Below are 17929 nucleotides of genomic sequence, written 5' to 3' on the forward strand. Positions count from 1 at the left end.
GGTGCACATATTCTTTTGAATGGGTGTTTCAAGATTCTTAGGATATATTCCCATAAATTGGTTAATTTTGTACAAAGGTGGTATTGTAGAATTGTACACCTGAAACCTATATAATTTTATTAACCCCAAAGTCACCCCAATACGTTCAACAAAAAAGAAAAAAATTAAATGGTTGATTTTGTGTTATGTAATATCATTTCAATTAAAAAGAAAGAAAGCTCACTAGCACGTGGTCTCTGCAGGGCTCTGTGCCCTGTCTATGCTCAGGCCTGGCTCCTGGGTACAAGGACAACGTCAAGGGAGACTCTGGCCTCTGCCTAGGCCGGAGGAGCAGCCACAAATTCAGGATGTAATGCTCCTTCTCCTTTAGAGACTGTGAATTCTCCACACCTAACTCGGCAGTGTAGGTCACCAGCAATGGACGACGGGGCTGGGGCAGAACAGGATGGAAAGGAAATTGGCTTTGGACACTGACGTTGACAAGTACCCCTGCCACACTGTCTGCTTTAGGCCTCCAGGGACACACGACCCCTCTTAGACAAACTCCTAGTTGTTAGGGTGACCCATGGGGCCTGCGTGTCTAGGTCCTCCTTGATATTGTGGCCTCCTCCCACACCCATCCCTCCCCAGGCTGCCTCACCCCTGCAGGCCCTCACACACCCTGTAGTCCTCCTTAGAACTTCCTTTGTAATCCCCACTGGAACGGGAAGACTCCCGGGGCCAGTGTCCCTGACTGGGCTGGGTGGCACTGCCAACAGACAGAGCAGCCTGCTGACAGAGCAGCTGGCAGGCAGAGCAGGAAAGCTGGGCATGCACTCACCCCCACACACACATTCACACAGCTGCAAGGTTGGCATCTTTGTTCCTTTGCTAATTTCTCGTTCTAGTGCTATTATAACTGTAATTGCACCTGTGGGGACAGTAGGGGAGCCCTAGAATCTTCTCAGCTCTTCAGGGCTAAGAAGAGCTAGGTCTGGTTTCAACGACCCCTTCAGGCAGCGTTGGGGTCCCCCCTCCAAGGCCCTAGCTTACTGTCTTCAAGCATCATACTGTGCTTGGGTCACATTAGTTAACTTCACAAGCGCTTGCCCTTTGTCCTTCACAAGCGCGTGCCCTTGAGGGCAAGGCCTGGGTCTTGGTGACTCCAGTCCCCACTGAGCTGGGGGCACCCAGGAGCCTTGCAATAACTACTCAAAAAGAAAAGAAGGGCGCTGAGTTAGGGTCCAGCTCCACCATCACTCGTAGGACCTTGAACATCCCGACCCCTCTGAGCCTCAGGTGCCTTAACTGTCACATGGAATCATGACCCTGTTTTGACCACCTCCCAGGGTAGGAGGCGAGTGCAAGTGCTCAGCACAGGACAGTAGTGTCACCTCCTTGCCTGAAAGCAGGGGGTCCTACTGCGCTTTTTAAAAACGGAGCCAAGATCTTTGAAATGCGGGGAGGATGAGGGTGGAGACCTTACCAAGCTCACTCCAGGCTCCGCCCCAGATCCCTCCCCCTCCCTGTAGCCTGCTCCCCTCCGCAGCCCCACCCGGTCCCCCCCGATCCCCGCCTTGCAGGACAGTCTCAGCCGAGCCCGCTGGGACCCGGTGTGGAGGCACCGAGATGCCGCTGTGGCTCTGTCTGCTCCTGGCTGCCGCGCAGCCGGCAGGTACGGTGGGGGTGGGGGGAGGCTGGGGGCTCGGGGCCGGGGCGGGTGGTCTAAGCGGTGGAGGAGTCTCAAAAGGTTGTTTGAGTAGGGGAGAGAGTCCAGAGTCGGGGCTGTGGGGCCCCCGGAGGCGGGCGGTGCGGCAGGGACAGCCCCTGAGGTTGGAGAGGAAAGTCCTCCAAGGAGCTCATTATCTCAGGGGTCTGGGGAACCCAGGACTATGGCCACCTCTGCCCAAAAGCCTGGAGCTAGGGGACGAGGAGGCAGGAGGGAGGGAAGGAGGGAAGGAGATGGGAAGGAAGAAGAGAGAAAGAGGGAGGAGGTCTGGAGAGGAAGGAAAACGCCCTTGCTCAGAGACAAGGCAGGGATGTGTTCTCAGGAAGGTGCCAGAGGCCCAGTCCTGGTTTGGGTGTCCCGCACTTGGCCCAGGGTTCTGTAGACACATTTTTATTACTTCCGGGCAAGTTCTCTCAGTACAGTCTGTCAAATACCAGGCTGTTGCCAGTCCGCAAGCAAGTATGGTGGGGTGTTCCGTCAGGCAGAGTTTCCCTGTTTCCCCAATGTTCCCTGGGGTTGGGTGCGTAGTGTGACTTCAGCGACAAGCAGAATTAGAGTTGGAACGCAGCAAGTGGCTTCGCGCGGGAATCCAGGCCGCCCCTCTGACCAAGCCCAGTCAGACCACCTCTTAGAAGTCCCTCCGCCTCCCAAAATGCCCACTAACCTGGACTCGGTCTGCTCTCTTGCCCAAAGCCCCAAGCTAGACATCCCACCGGGGTTGCCACGCCTTGGCAGCCCTTTTTTTTGACCCATGTGAGCTCAAGAACATCTGAAGTAAAAGCTAATCCAGGCCATTCAAAGCTGCTAACATTATTGCTAATCACTTTAGAAACAACAGGTCCCTCCCTCTGAGAACGGAGTCACTTAGCTTACTGATAGAATGAAATGAACCAAATGAGACCACACGTGTGACAAGACCTGGCTAGGTGTCTGGCACATAGATTGGGTTGGGCCTCAGCTGGATGGTTAGTCCCCAGGGCTGAAAAACAAGTGGTCACCAGAGAGAGACCAGGGAGTGTCTCAGCAGGAAGTCTCCGTGTCATGACGAAGGAAGCACCCCTTCCGACCTCTTTACCGCCGAGGACTCACTTATGGGCTTTCTTAGGTCTTCGAGAATCTGTGTATTTGTGGCCCAACTATGTGCGCATGAGCACATGGCCACCATCCTGGAACCACAGGTTCCTTCAGTTCAGGAAGGGTATCAAAGCTCAGGTTCTGGAGTTTTAGACCTGGCTTTGAATCTGAATCCACCCCAGACAGGCTGTGTGACCTTCAGCGTGTCCTGAACTTTCCAGAGCCTCCATTTCCTCATCTTTAAAGTGGATGTGAAACAGGGTTTTGTGCGGGTTAAATGAGATAGTGCATGTACTATGCTTGGCAGGTTCAATAAATACTGGCATTTTCCATTCTTATCTCCCCCAAAAGGTCAGTGACCCAAAACAATAAAGAACCACTACTCTGCTGAAAGAGGCAGTATGGTATTTGGAGGGAAAAGCAAAGGCCCAGCAGTCACTTGGGCCCCAGGTACCATTTCATTCTTGATACAAGCGGAAACCTGGAGTAATAAGAGTGGAGTCAAAAAGTTTAAGTTCACTTCATCAGTATTAGAAAAGGCCGCTCTGGAGCCTGAGAACAGTGTAGGCAGGATTGTGGGCATGGGCCACCACCTCAGTAAGCCAGCTCCTCCCAGGGGGGTGCAGGGGTGCGTGTGTGTGCACACGCACACACACACACACACACACACACACACACACACACCATTCTCTGGCCTCTTCTGCTCAGCCAGGTCTGTGTCTCACTGCTCCTGGGTCTCTGCTGTGGCCTGCGCTCTCCCTCCACCCAACAGCTGAAATGAAAGGCTTGCTAAGTCAGATTCAGGTTTTTGGACTCTGTAGCGAAAGACCCATTCCTTAAGATTTCTCCTTAAGATTTAATTTCCTGCCAGTAACAGCCCCTGATATGTGAGACACATGAACCATGATTTGCCCACGTACAGTGTTTTACAGTTTGCTTTCTTGGACATTCTAGACCTCAGAGGCAGTCAGACCAATGGCCTTAGATCGCCCTCTTTTCAAACAGAAGAGACAGGCTCCATGACTCGCCTTAGGTTCCACAACTGGTGAGGGGCAGGGTTTGGGTTCAAGGCCAGGTCTCTGAGTTGTGCTCCAGTTTTCCGTGAACAGCTTCCTACATGCAGTGCTTCCTGTCTGAAACCAAAATGAGCTCCCAGCCCTGCTTCTGGGGTGTCTGTCCCTCCACTGAGGAAGGGGATCCAGTGACCCATCAACTGCTGGGTTGGGGAATGAGGGTCATTAATGGTGCCTACCCGGGGGGTAGTGAGTGTTGGTTGCCATCCATGTCCAGAAACTGTGGCTGGCCCTCTTTTAGGTTGGCCAGCCCAGCCCCGTGCTCTGCCTGTGATTCTTACCTCCTCTCCCAGCGTGCCCTGGGTCTCCTCCAGCTGCTTGGAGCCTGCTGAAGGTCTGTGTGGAGAGTTGCAACAGGGCGAGGTGAAAGGCTTTGACTTCAGACTTTGAATCTTTGAGTCTGAATCCCAGGTCACTTACCAGCTATAAGTGGGATTTTTGAACAAGTAACTTCAGGCCTCGGTTTCCTCATCTGTGTAATGGAGATAAAAATCCCCAAGTGAGATTGAGTCTTGATTGAGATAATCATGCAAAGAGCCAGGCTGGTAAGCATGCCGCCAACAAATGGCAGTTGTCTCCCCCATTCCCTTTGTAAAGCTGGCAGAGGAAACACCCGCCTTGCAGATGGTCTCCTGGGAGGTGGGGTGCCCACGCTCTCCCATCCAGGAACCATAAGCCGAATGTGCAACAGCTTTTGGACCCTGCAACTGGGCAGGTTCTTCCATGGCTTTTCCTTTGATACTCGATTCAGGGTGGCTCTGAGGCTCCACCTCGGTCGCCAGGAAGACGTGCTGATGGTCTCTGCTCCCTCTGCTTCCCGTAGCTCTCCGCAGCAGCATGGTGCACCAGCAGACCCCTTCATCCAAAGTGGCTCAGAACAACACAAAGGTGGACATAGTCTGTGAAGTCAAAACCCCCCCTCCTAACATGCGCATCTACTGGCTGAGACAGCTCCAGACCCCAAGCATGAACAGTCATTACGAGTTCCTAGCCTTTTGGGATCCTGCAAATCAGCTTGTGTATGGCAACAATGTGGGGCCGGAGGAGCTAACTGTGAAACAGACGTCAACCCAGGCCGTTCTCAGTCTCAACAGCGTGAAGCCTGAAGACAGCGGTGTCTACTTCTGCATGACCGTCGGGAGCCCGGAGCTGACCTTTGGGAAGGGAACTCAGCTGACTGTGGGTAAGATCTGGGTTCAGTGTTATCGATAGCATGGAGTGCCTGCAATTTGTCGGGCATGTCCCAGGCATGGAGGCTACCCCTACTCTCAGCAAGCCCGACTCCTCAGGAGGGGACGATGGCCATGAGCAGTCACTACAGCTAACAGTAACAGAAAGCATACTCTGAGACTCCCCCAGAGCCAAGCACATGCAAATGTTTTACGTAGTTCTCTCACTTAATGCTGCCGACCATACTGGGAGGTAGGTACTATTATAATTCCCACTGCGAATGAGATGCTTAGAAGCATCACTGTTTCTTATGGGGACAGAACAGCACTGTCTTTCAGCCACATTGGGCCCATCTGAGACTGTGGCTGGGTTGAGCTGAGTCTCCAGGCCTGAGGATGGTCTCAGAAATCCCCCGTGCGGGCACACAGGGCCAGTGAGGGGCGAATGCCTCACATTCTGCATGTGAGCCTGTGGCTCAGACCCTTACCCAGACTTGCAGGGAATGAGGAGACTGGATCCCAAGACCATCTGCAAATTCTGTTGCAAATTCACTGTGTGCCTTTGGGCCTCTGTCTCCTCATTGGGCCTCAGTTTTCTCATCTGTGTCATGGGGTTTCTGATGGCCTTCAAGACCCCTTCCAGTCCTTAGAAGCTGCAGTTCCTTAAGAGTGAAGTCAGCACATCCCGTAGAATTATACTGTGAGCACCAGATGTAATTTAAAATGTTCTGTCAGCCATGTTTAAAAAAGTAAAAAGTAACACATGAGATTCACTTAATATATGTTATTTAACCCAATTTATCAGCAGTATCATTTCAAAGTGTAATCAAGATGAAATTATTACTGAAATATTTGGTATTCCCCTCTTATACTAAGCACTGTATGTGTTTCACATGAAGAGTACAGCTCGGGCCAGGCTGGCCGTGTTCCACATGCTTAGCAGCATGTGTGGCGAGTGGCTGCTGTACTGAACAGTGAGGATTGAAAGGATCAAAGGTGCAAAGGAATCAGGGGCAGAAGTTCTCAGAGGCCCACGTCTGACTTTTGCCCCCTCCCCGGTTCACCCGGCGGGGCCGGGGCGACCTCCTGAAAGCCTCCCACCGTCCTACTTCCCACTCGCCTGGGCTTGCCGCACACTGGGGGCAGTAAGAGTGTCACGGGGCTGCTGAGGAATTGGGCCACTCAGCCTGAGGTCTGCAGGGTGCTTTGGGGTTTGTCCATTGATTCCTGTATTGAAAATTGGGTTATGGTGTCAGGGGGTGTGGGTTTTGGTTTGGTTTATTGTTTTTGTCTCTGTAAGTCCCACATCTTTTCCACTCATGAGATTTCAGGGTCTGAGAAAGGTGGATGGTGAAATAGCACAACTGGTTTTCAGAAGCTCCCCCACCTCCACCCACTCACTCTTGGTTTTGACATTTCCAAAGCCCTCCTGCAGCCCAGCTCCAGGAGTGGCCATGCACCCCCAACGCATGTGCTTGCGACTGTATTGTCTCCCCAGGGGAGGGGGCCCAGCTCCAGAGCCCCCCTCTCCAGAAGGTCAGTGCACTTTGAAGGAAGAAGCCAGATGGTAAAGAAAGCATTCAGGAAAGACAGCCTTTTTCAGGCCCCTTAAGCATACACCATGGGTTCCAACTCTTTCAAAGAGGAGAGAAGGGGGAAGATTCGAACTGGGTGGGGAGAGTCAGGAGGAATCAAAGGAACCCGGCTCTGGGCAAGAAGAAATTAGAATGGGACAAGGCTGTCTGCAAACCCCCGTCAGACCCGGAACACTGTGCCCAGCCAGAGCACTCAGGTCCCACAGAGCTGGCTCCCTGCAAGCTCACCACTGACACGCACAGAGACCTCTGGGCCTCCTCGTGCACAAAGCAAGGGGAATGGACCCTTCTGGGGCTTTGAGGATGAGGGGGGCAACAGGGTGCTGTGGCACCCCTCGCAGGGGGTCGGGCTCCTCCCACTCTCCCAGAGCATGAGAGCCCCTGGTGTGTTTCCTTCCACACTGGTTTCCCCCCTGCACTCTGGTGGCCAGGGCCGAGGGTCCACCCAATGTGCCTCACTTTTTTTGTGAAAGAGCATTTGCCCCAAGGCAGCATGGCACTGAGCGCTTAGAAGCAGGTCTTTTGACTCAGGTCCCCCCTGGCTCTACCGTTTACTGTCTCTCTCACTTTGGGCAAGTTATTTCAGCTCTCTATGCCTAGGCTTCCTCAGGGGTGATGTGGGGACATTGGTGTCTGTCCCCCAGCTGCTGGGCTCAGGAAACTCCAGCTGAAGTGCTCAGCACTTCCACTAGCTCATGATAGAAGCCGAGTGAGTGTTAATTCTGGTTAGTTGGCTCTTCTCGAAACTTCGTAGAGCAGGCAGAGCAGAGCATGTTACCTCCACTCTCCAGAGGAGGCACAGGGTGCTGAGGGTCCCCAATGTCCACTTTTTACCTGGAAGAAGCCAGCCCCAAAGTGACCAATTTGTTGGCTGCCCCCCCTGTCCCCTTGACTCCAGAGTTTAAGTTCATGGTTCCACCCTATTCCCTTTCCTATTATTTTATAGAAAGTCATTTCAGTAACTTGCCTTTCCTCAACTCACGAAGGCCAAGGCCAGACACTGTGGCGCCCAGTACTCACCCCACCCCTCGGCACCACAGGGCCTCGGGCGTCTCCCTCTGCTCCGTGTACTTGATCCGCTGTTTTATCCCAACGCTTCAGCGTGTGGCACTGAATTAGAGCACAAACACAGGAATGACCCACCCAGGGTTCAGGAGAGGGGTTCGGGGTCCCAGCCCAGCACTTTCCATGAGGGCCTCCGAGGCCAGCTTCTCCCCTTAATTTTGCTGGCATTTACTTTTGAAATTAAAGGTTGAGATTAGACTAAAGACCCCTCTGACTCTGATAGTATGTGATTTTTAAAGACACCAGAGAAGGAAAGAAAATCCCAATATATACAACCTTCGTGGTGCTTTTAAAAAGTTATTTGTTGATTTTAGAGTGATAGGAAGGGGGAGAGAGAGAGAGAAACATGGATTTGTTGTTCCACTTATTGATGAATTCATTGATTGATTCTTGTATGTGCCCTGACTGGGGATCGAACCACAACCTTGGCCTATTGGGATGACACTCTAATCAACTGAGCTGCTGGGCTAGGGCCAACCTGCAAGGTACTGGACGCGCAGGAAAGGCACCCTGCCTCCTTTCCATGAGCATCCTGCACTCGCTTAGGGATTGGCAGGACTCGGCGACTCTGACTCCAGCTCAAGCGGAGCCATGGCTTCAGCCAGGCAGGGCATTGTCTGCTGTGCACTTCACTGGGCACAACAGCCCCAGTTTAATTCTCACTTCAACCCCAAGAAGGAGGCGAAGACCATTTTTATTTCAGTAGATGGGGAAACTGAGGCACAGAAAAGTGATAGGCCTTGCCCCAAGTTACACATTGGTTAATGGTTCATCAGGGGTGCTGGGCTCAGTTCAGGTCTGTGTAGTTCCAGAACCCCTCTCTCTCCAGGACTCCAAACTGAGCCCTGTCCACAGACCCACAGATAGATCTGAGAGTTGGGGAAGCAGTTCAAGGGTTTTATTGTTCTGTGACCCTGAAGCTGTGGAGCAGCCTAGGGAGTGGTCATAGGGACTTCAGTGCCTGGAGGTAGGAAGCGCAGTGTTAAGTTTTCTCTCTATGTCTGCCTGCTGTTTGCCTGGCTAAGATTTGGGTCTTGCTTGCTTTCTGTAGTTGATGTCCTTCCCACCACTGCCCAGCCCACCAAAAAGACCACCACTAAGAAGAGAAGGTGCCGACCCTTCCCGAGCCCAGTGACTCCGAAGGGTGAGTTTCCCCACTCCCCTCGGCTCTCAGAAGCGCTGCAGACACTGTCACTCCCTTCCTTCCTTCCTTCTTTCCTCCCTTAGGCAATCCCCAAGCACACACCTGTGAGCCTGTCCCCCGGCCCTGAGCTGGGGTCAGAGGGAGACTGTGCTGTCCTTCAGTGGCTCACAGTCTAGTGGGGGGCACACTCACCAGTCGTCACAGGACAAAACTTTGTCAAAGATAAGTCCACCCAAAACGTTCACACACACTTTTCTAGCATCATTATTCATAGCAGTCCAAAAGTAGAAACAAATCAAATGGACTAACAAAATGTGGACTATCTATGCCATGGAACATTACTTGGTCATAATCGAGAATTAATTACTACTACATGCAGCAACATGGATGAACCTTAAAAATATTATGCAGTGGAAGAAGCTAGTTACAAAAGACCATATATGATATGATATGATATGATATGATATGATATGGGCATTAATATGAAAAGTCCAGAATATGATATTCCATAGAGACAGGAAGTAGATTTGTGGTTGCCTAAGGCCAAGGGGTCGGGGGAGGAATGGGGCGTGACTGCTAATACATACAGGATTTCTTTAGGGGGAAGGATAAAAATGTTCTAAAATCAGATTGTGGAGTTGTTTGCACATTTCTATGAATTTACAAAAAAACATGAAATTATACATTTGAAGCAGATGAACTTTACAATATGTAAATTATATCTCAATAAAGGTGTTAACTAACAAACAAAGAACCCAACCGGAAGGGCCAGAACTTTAAACCTTCCCACTCTGGTGCCTGACGGAGGACCTAACACATGGCGTGTGCTCACTCTGAGTTCGTTAATGGGAGAGCACGCTCACCGCTCATCCCGTGGGCACCAGACACCAGCTGTAGCACACACACACACGCATGCACACACACGCACTTCTTGAACCCATAAACCAAATGTGTTTCTAGAAAAATACTGACCTCTGTCCCCAAAAGTTGGTGGCAACAAACGGAAAGTACCATCTGCTCCAACCCATAGAACAAACTGTAAGCAGCCACACCAGGCTGCCTCGTGCTTCTGGGGCTGCTTTGTCTTAAATAGACATAAAGTCCCAGGAAGAGTCTGGGGAAGCTGCCCCATTAGGTCACTGTAAAAACAACATCAGAATCTGTGTACAGAGAGCAGCGACCCAGGGAACACAAAGGTGAAGGCAGAGTGACCTCATTTTACAAGTTGGTGCCCCAGGACTTCGCCTAAAGGGTTTCAAGCGGGAACAACAAAAAAGGACAGAAAAGGAAGGTACAGTAGGGCCCTGAAGATGGGGACACAAACACAGGCCCTGTGCTGTGGCCCTGAAGGAGCTGGCAAATCAGGTTAAAACAAAAACAAGTCTCCAAGCAACACAGCACAACCACCACGGCGACAGAAAAACACAACCCTGGCATCCGAGCCTTTATCCATCCAGCCTTAAATTCGAGAAGAAATCTGATCTGCTCATCCTTATGTAAGGATGGCTGAATGATAGTGAATTCAGTAAACCTTCTATAAATGATGGATGAAAAGTCTTCTAATTTCTTGCCTCATTTCTAATATTAATCTTCAGTAAAATCCTGGGGCAAAATGTAAATCCAATGTTAGCAGGTTCTTTAGAATAAACAGGCAGCCAAGTGGTGTGGAGGGGGTGGTAGGTGGTGGTTGCATTTGGGGTGGGGGCCATGGGGCAGCGTAACCCAGTAGTCAGTCGGCCAGGCCTCGGTTATAATCCCTGTCTGCTACTGCCTATGCTGTGTGACCTTAGGCAAGTGATTCAGCCTGTCTGAACCTTAGTTTCCTCATCTGTAAAATGGGGGTGTTTGCCTAGCTAAAGGGAAAGAGGGTTAAAAGAGATGCCATGTACAAGGCATTCAGCTGGGCAGGTCCCTAGACAGAGCTACAGCTTATGATCATGAGGAACACCCTCATGGCCACCATGGCAGGCACCTTCTCCCCAAGGCTTGGGCTGTCCTTGGAGAGACACTGAGAGGTCCTGGGGGACAGTTTCTAAACCACTGTCTCAGGAGGAATGTGGTGAGACTCAGACCTCAGGAGACCCCAGTGAGGACAAGGAAGCCAAGCTGTGCGTCACAGGCATGGTTCTGGCCACAGCTCCCCGCCCAGGCAGGCTTCAGCACCTCTGCTGGAAGCAACGGCCTCTCCTGGCGCCGCACGCTGGCAGATGGTACGCTGCTCTGTGGACCGGAGGCGCACTGCAGTCCCCCAGCTCAGCCACGCGAGCCTTCAGGAAGCCACCCTGCCTCAGAGAGGGCCCTTCCCGCTCCGCACAGCCCTGTGACCTTCACCCACTTCTGTTACTTTTTTTCAAATTACCACTTTATCGAGGTACAATTTGCATGTCATAAAATTCACCATTTTAAGCATGTAACTGATTTTTAGCACCTTTACTAAGTTATGCAACCATCACTACAATCTAGTTTTAAAACTTTGCCATCAGCCCTAAAAGATACTTTGAACTTGTTTACAGTTGGTTTCTTTTCCCACATCAGCCCCTGGCAACCTCTAACCTACTTTAGATTTTCTGTCTCTATACTGTAAATTTTCTGTATCTACAGATTTTCTGTCTATAGATTTGCCTCTTCTGGACATTTTGTATACATGGAGTCATGCAAAATGGAGACTTTTCATGCCTGGCTTCCTTTCCTTAGCACCATGTTTTTGAGAGAACACGGAGGAGGTGAGAGGGAGGCAGACAGAAACCCCTGCATCGCAGAGGTAGGAAGGACTTTCAAGGACCTCCATGCGGCCTGCCACCAGTGCAGGGATCTCCCCGCCACGTGGCACCACCCACCTTGGCAAAAGCGGGCTGCCTCCCTCAGAGGGGCACACTCCGTGCCCTCCCTGCCTCGCACGCCCTCAGGCTGTCCTGGCGGGGCCAGCTGGGGCTTTAGAACGTGGAAGATCTCTATTTATACTCTGGCCCTGCCTTTTCAGAAAAACCAGAATCTTGGTTTTTCTGAACTATAAAATGAGAGAATAAAAATGATAGTAACACCCTCCTTCCTCTCAAGATGGAATTTTGCAGTTAGTATTATACTTGGCACATAATAGGTATTCAGTAAAAATTCAGATCTAAGCTCTCATTTTTTTTGTCTGTGATCCCTTGCCCTTGTCACCCATGAGTCCTGACTCTGCCCCTCAGCGACTCCCAGGCACCAACCGTGGAGGCACAAAGTGTGTCAGACAAGGATCTGGGCATCGACGAGCTACACTCCACTGTCCAGGCAGCATACAAAATGGGTGAAGGAGCAAATAGGCAACTCATAGGAGAAAAAGAAGCGGCCAGTGTATGAAAGCCTCTGAGGCTGACAAATAATCAAGGAATTGAAGTAAAATATTTTTCACCCACTGGACTGACAAAACCCCAAACCTTTGATAACATCAAGTGCTGGCAGGGTGCACAGTTGGAAGTTGGGGTGGAAATCAGTGCAGCCTGTTTGCAAGGCATTTGACAGTGTCTATCAAATGGACACACCCTACAGTTTACTAGGTCCTGTCTCAGTGTCTGCCTCAGGCAGGCTCTGGCGTAAGGAGAAACAAACCAGGATGTTCTCTGCAGTCATTTATAAAATGCAGGAAATAAACAGAATGCCTACTGATGGCAAAATGATCCACGGTAGTTAAATGTTGCTCTGCTAGAAAAAGAACGTTTAAGTAACGAATACAGCGATTGCAAAACAATGTATACAATGTAACCCTCTCTGTTTTTAAAAGACCACATGTGCCTGTGCAAACTGCGTATTGAGTACATGAAGACGCCAAGGGAAAGGCACCAAATTAGCTGTGAAGGAGTGAGGGTGTCAAGGAGCGCTCATACCCTTGAACCTTTTACAGTGAAAATATATTCAGCTATTTTTTAATGAAATTAAAGTAAAATTTTAAAAAATAAATGCCAAAAGCCCATAATCAGTTGTTAAAATGGTCTAATTCCCTTGAATATAAATAGATCTTGAGTTTTAATTTGGATGTGGGGCATGACATTTTATATATAAAATTATCCCAATGTGTGTAAAGTGCCTAGAGAAAAGACTGGAAGAAGACATGCAAACAGTGGTATCCTGTGGGAGGTGGGCTTTTAGTTAATTTTCCCCTCTTTGTGTCGGTCTGCGTGTCTCAGATGTTCCATGTGTGTCTCCCAGGCCCGTCGTGTGGCCCCCTGACCCTGGGCCTGCTGGTGACTGGCGCCGTGATTCTGCTGGTGTCCTTGGCTGTGTCCATTCACCTGTACTGTAAGTGGTCCCCTCTTGGGCCATCACGGCCACTGCTTTTTTGCTGTCAGAGGTGTCCATGAGGGTCCTTCCTTCTCTAGGGTAGCAAGGCAGTTTCGAGCCTGAGAACCCAGGGTGTTTCCAGTGGTGATTCTTGCCTGAGGCCACGTGCAGGGGTTAGAAACCACCCTGTCTCTGGAGATAGACAGACCTGGGTCTGAATCTAACCCCACTGCTCCCTGAGTGGCTGTGGGTGTGTGTCCTGGCCTCTCTGAGCTCCCAGAGGCCTGGGGGGCAATAGCACGTACCTCCCAGGGTGGCTGTTTGTAAAGTCCTGCCCCAAGTGCCCAGCTGGGGCCTGTGCTTAGTAAGCAGGAACTTCTGTGGGCAGTCGGGATGAAAGCAGTACATAGGAGAGATTGAAGTGGGGTCTGGGCTATGTTCCCAGAAGCTAGAAACCCTCCCCTTCTGTGAGGCTATAGGGAAACACAGAGATGGCTACTGCTCTCCGCCACGGTGGAGACAGAACTATCTCCTACGCGCCCTCCTCCCCCAGCTGCAGGAGAGGCTCGCATAGCCGCCACAGAGCCCAGCTCCCCAGGCTCGCCTGTGCCACCCTGAGCCATTCACTCGCCCTTTCTGGGCTTCAGTACAATGGGAGGGGGTAGCCTGCAGGGCTACGGACCAGACCAGAGCCTCTTTTATAGGTCTCCTTTGGCCACGTGATGACACTTGTGGACCCTCTCCCTAGATAGATGTGTCAGGGGCATGTCTGTGGGTGCAGCTGCCTCCCCACAAGGAGTCCATTTACCCTGTTCTACGAGCTCCAGAGAAGTTCAGTGAACTGCGAACCTTATTTAGTATATTATGCATGAAGCACATTTAATGTGCTTCAAAAATAAAAAAATTATAAAAGATAAGATAGACTCATATAGCCCTGCTCCTATTTCCTTCCTTTATGATAAAGGAGGTGTCAAACTCATTTCCACCAGGGTCACATCAGCCTCGCAGTTGCCTTCAAGGGGCTGGAATGTAATTTTAGGACTGTATACATGTGACTACTGCTTAACAGTTAAGCAAGAGCTCAGCACTGCCGCCAGGTAGAAACAAGGTGCCGGGCTGGATAAAACAAGGTGGAGGGCCGGATGCAGCCCACAGGCCTTGTGTTTGCCACCTGTGCTCTATTCCAATGGGAAACCTTGTGTACCTCCCAAAAACACAGGTTCAAGACCCCCTGTCTCTACCACCTCTCATTCCTGATGTGCTGTGAAGGGCAACACAGCATGTTTGAGGATGCACAGACTGGAATAGATTAACTGAGTGTGAATTCTGGTTTTACCTCTTGCCAGCTGTGTAACTTTGGGCGAGTTACTCAGTAACACACTTGCTCCATGCCTGAGTTTCCTCACATACAAAACGGAGATAATAAGAGTAGGGTCCCACTCCTAGGTTTGCTGGGAGCGTTAAGGGAGTTAAGACACATGAAGCTGATGCAAAGCCTGGCACCAGAGGAGTTGTCTGAGGTGCTAGCTGTCCCTCTCTTCACGCTCCTTGTTCCCTGGGGCGTGGTGTCAGCTGACTCGGGCTCTTGGTTTCTTTTTTCAGGCCTGCGGAGGAGAGCGCGGCTTCGCTTCATGAAAAAGTAAGTGCTTGGGCCTTGGACCAGGGCCCATGCCGCCGCCCTGGGTGTGGTCCTGGCTTCCTCAGCCCCTGCTGTGCTCACAGCCTCCATTGGCAAGGAGCCAAAGCCAGACACCACATCTTCAAAAAAAAATCATAGACTCTGTAAGTCCATGGGGTGATAGAGCTCAAGAAAGAAATCACCTAAACAAACAAGATGTACTCCAAGTACAGGAGTCAGCTCTCAGCCCTCCTGGAGGTAACAAGCTGCTCTTGCGAGCATGGAACAGGGCCGGAGATCCCAGACCCTCACCTGGCCTTACCTGTTCTTTCATTTGACTCGGTCCTGCCTGACATTGGAGGGTTGTTTTTACAGAGCAGTTGAAAGACTTGCTCAAAGCATTTGGAGTAGGAAAGAGCAGAAGTGGGTAAAAGCAAGAGCAAGTGGGGCCTTCCAGGGCCACTGTCCTCCCTGCTGGTGTCGGATGTTGTGCTGCTTGGTCCCGGCACAGGGGTCTGCTAGCTCCTGGTCCTGGCTCCCAGGGGTTAGCGAGCCCACCAGCTGACTACCATACACACAGGGCTAGGAAGACCTCATCCACTGGTCCTACTGGGCTGCGTAAGCACAGGCAAGGGACAGGCAGGCCAGAGGCCTCAAGGATTTCTGGACCCCGCTTGGGCCACAGACAGTGTTCTTGGGTTGGTTTTCCTTCCGCAAACTAGAGGATGTTTCACAGCTACCCATCTCATTAACTGCAACCCTCTCCACAGAAAGTTGTTTGAAAATAAAAAAAGTCCAGGCCTCTAGTTTGAAGAGGGCAGCAGGGCCTCATGCTCAAGAACTTTGGCTCTAGCAGGAGGCAGATCTGGGTTTGAATCCTGTCTGCCACTCACCCACCATGTGACTGTAGGCGAGTTGCTTCCCTGAACCTCTGATTCTGCATCTGCGAAATGGGACGACAGCACCAAGCTCTCGGCCACCGCAGCACACGCTCATATCACTTAGGAGAGGCAGCTCTACAAGCCAGCAACCAAAACACAAAATGCATTTTTAAATACTCTAAAATTATAATTTCCATATGAGCTCTCCATGTTATATGCTTCACACTATTGTATATATCATATTTTGTATACATTGTTGCTCAAACATGCCTGCTGTATTTTATAGGCAATATTCAGTGATGACTTTAACTGTGTATAATTTTCAACTTACATGCTGGATTTGGAAACTAACTCCTACCCAAGAGACAGTAACTTGAGTGTATTTGTCTCAACCCAGGCCCCTAGAATGTCCTTTTATGGAGAATGAGTCCTCCTCGGGGAACCGCCTGTGGTTCTGCCCCCCACGCACCCTTTCCCTTTAACTCGTCCCCCAGTGATTTGACATCGATCCGTGGGAAGCTGGGTGCAGGGCCTTATACTTTGGCAAACCCAAGGGCTCTGAGGATCAACTGAGGCAGAGAAGGAGCTGGGGGTGCTCATGGGGAAGGCCCTGAGCTCCCCTCACCTTCTTCTCACAGCTCGGCTCGCATCTGTTGCCTATGGTTACACTTACCTGTGAGACAGCATTTGAACAAAAGGGTTTGTGGTTAAAAGAGCTTGAAAGCCACCTCTGGTTTTGCTATGATGATCCAGGTGTGGACAAAATAATCCGAGGGCCTCACAGATAAGCTGTTCCAAAGTCAAGGTGCGATTGGGAGCAGACATCCTCAGCCTAGCCTCTAACTGGCCTCGGAAATCCATTCTACCAGCGGGCCTCCAGCTTTTGGCCCCTTGGTGTGCATTCGTGAAGAACTTATCTTAGAAGGTACTGCAGGAAGTAACACTCTTCAAAGCTAGAGCCTTTTGGGCTGCTTTTTTTTAGCTTTAAAAGTTTTTTTAATGATTAAGATGGGCCCTAAAAACATACTGACACAGAACTCCTGGCCCAGGCTACTAACGGAGTGAAGCCCTGTGTCCTTGTTTGCCGTTTGTCCGCTGCAGGAATTCAATAGCGTTTGTCTGAAAATAAGTGGTTTCACAACTTGCTGTTGTTTTCAGGTTCTATAAATGAGCAGAGAATGCGCTTTGGGTGTCCTGCTACAACAACACGTTGGTCAGAATGAACGAGATCTGGAAAAACGAGAGACGAGGGACACGCTGAGTGAAAATCTCACTGACCCGCTGAAGCTGCCTGCTTTAACTCTGCACGTTCTTTCTGTGGGCCTTGTGCGTGGGGACAGCCTGTTAGTTGGGCATCTGGAGTCTTAGAGAGAAGGCTCCAGAGCCCCGGACACTTCCTGCACCTCGGGCACACTGAGCACTGAGTAAGAAATGCCACCCATGGCGCCACTTCCTGCTCCTGCACTCGCCCTGGGCTGGGCTGGGATCTCTGGGGTTGGCCGTCCAGCCACTGTCCGCAAGCTGTTTTGCCCTGGTTGGGCAGTGACACTGAGACCTGAGTCATAGCATAGCGCTGGGCTGGCTTCCCCTTATTCTTTCCAGGCCAGGGCTGACTGTCCTCACAGAGAGCCCAGGGGTCAGATGCAGCTTGAAAAGGAAGCCTCCAGGAGGGGCTGAGCTGGCCCCTCACAGTCTGGTCCATCTCTGAGGACCACCTCTGGGGCCAGGAACTTGTGGTTTTGGGTGTAAGAGATCACTTCAACTCCCAGTGGGAACTTCTTGGTCCTTGGTCCTCATTTTGGCCTTCTAATGGCTTGTATATTTCTTCTTTCACTTTCTGTTCTCTTTTTATAAAAATGTCTTGGTTGTAAAAATAAAGTCCTGAGTAAAAAATCAAATGGCTCATGTGATATAAAAGCACAAAAGCCCATCTATTCAGCAAAGATGTTGATGCATAGTTAAAAAGAAATAAGGATAAAACGTGTACGGCCTCACTTGTCCCCACAGCATGTCACAGTTCATCTGTAGGCGCAGAGAGGGCTGAGGGCTGGTAGGCACCAGGACACACAGAGCCAGACAGCAGGTCCCTCAGGGCTGAGGTCCTCTGGCCCACTCCCAAGCTGCCTTCACTAGCACCTGTTCATTCCTGTCAGGGCTGGAAACCCAGGGACTCCTGGCCTTAAGACCAGTGTGACCTTGCTCAAAAGAAAAGGTGAGAGGCACCAAGATCTCTGTCACATGTTCATTGATTTTTTTACTGTCTCTCAGTATCGATGGTCAGAGAAGAAAAAGGTAAGGAGAAAAAGCTGAACTGGAGAGGAGAGTCAAGATGAAGACTCGCGGGC

The 17929-nt window shown here is 50.8% G+C and overlaps 1 protein-coding gene across 2 annotated transcripts; it reads left to right on the plus strand.

The window, feature by feature from the left end:
- Positions 1-1550: 1550 nt before the first annotated feature.
- On the plus strand, positions 1551-17477 carry CD8B (CD8b molecule). Of its 2 annotated transcripts, XM_045828175.1 has the most exons (6): positions 1551-1654; positions 4679-5038; positions 8736-8828; positions 13014-13103; positions 14688-14724; positions 16743-17477. In XM_045828175.1, the coding sequence occupies exons 1-6, from the start codon at positions 1609-1611 to the stop codon at positions 16753-16755; spliced, it is 639 nt and encodes a 212-aa protein (XP_045684131.1). In that variant the 5' UTR covers positions 1551-1608; the 3' UTR covers positions 16756-17477. The 2 variants fall into 2 exon arrangements, with proteins under 2 accessions (XP_045684131.1, XP_045684132.1); XM_045828176.1 differs by lacking the exon at positions 8736-8828.
- Positions 17478-17929: the final 452 nt, after the last annotated feature.

The sequence above is a fragment of the Phyllostomus hastatus genome, unplaced genomic scaffold, assembly GCF_019186645.2.
Source record: "Phyllostomus hastatus isolate PE091 unplaced genomic scaffold, TTU_PhHast_1.1 phas_scaffold_78, whole genome shotgun sequence".
Taxonomy (NCBI): Eukaryota; Metazoa; Chordata; class Mammalia; order Chiroptera; family Phyllostomidae; genus Phyllostomus; species Phyllostomus hastatus.

Bases quoted from the DNA above. Each gene is read 5' to 3' on its own strand.
- CD8B (XM_045828175.1), top strand. From the start codon at position 1,609: ATGCCGCTGTGGCTCTGTCTGCTCCTGGCTGCCGCGCAGCCGGCAG. The intron at 1,655-4,678 runs GTACGGTGGGGG...TGCTTCCCGTAG, and splicing joins GGCTGCCGCGCAGCCGGCAG to CTCTCCGCAGCAGCATGGTG. The intron at 13,104-14,687 runs GTAAGTGGTCCC...TTCTTTTTTCAG, and splicing joins TGTGTCCATTCACCTGTACT to GCCTGCGGAGGAGAGCGCGG.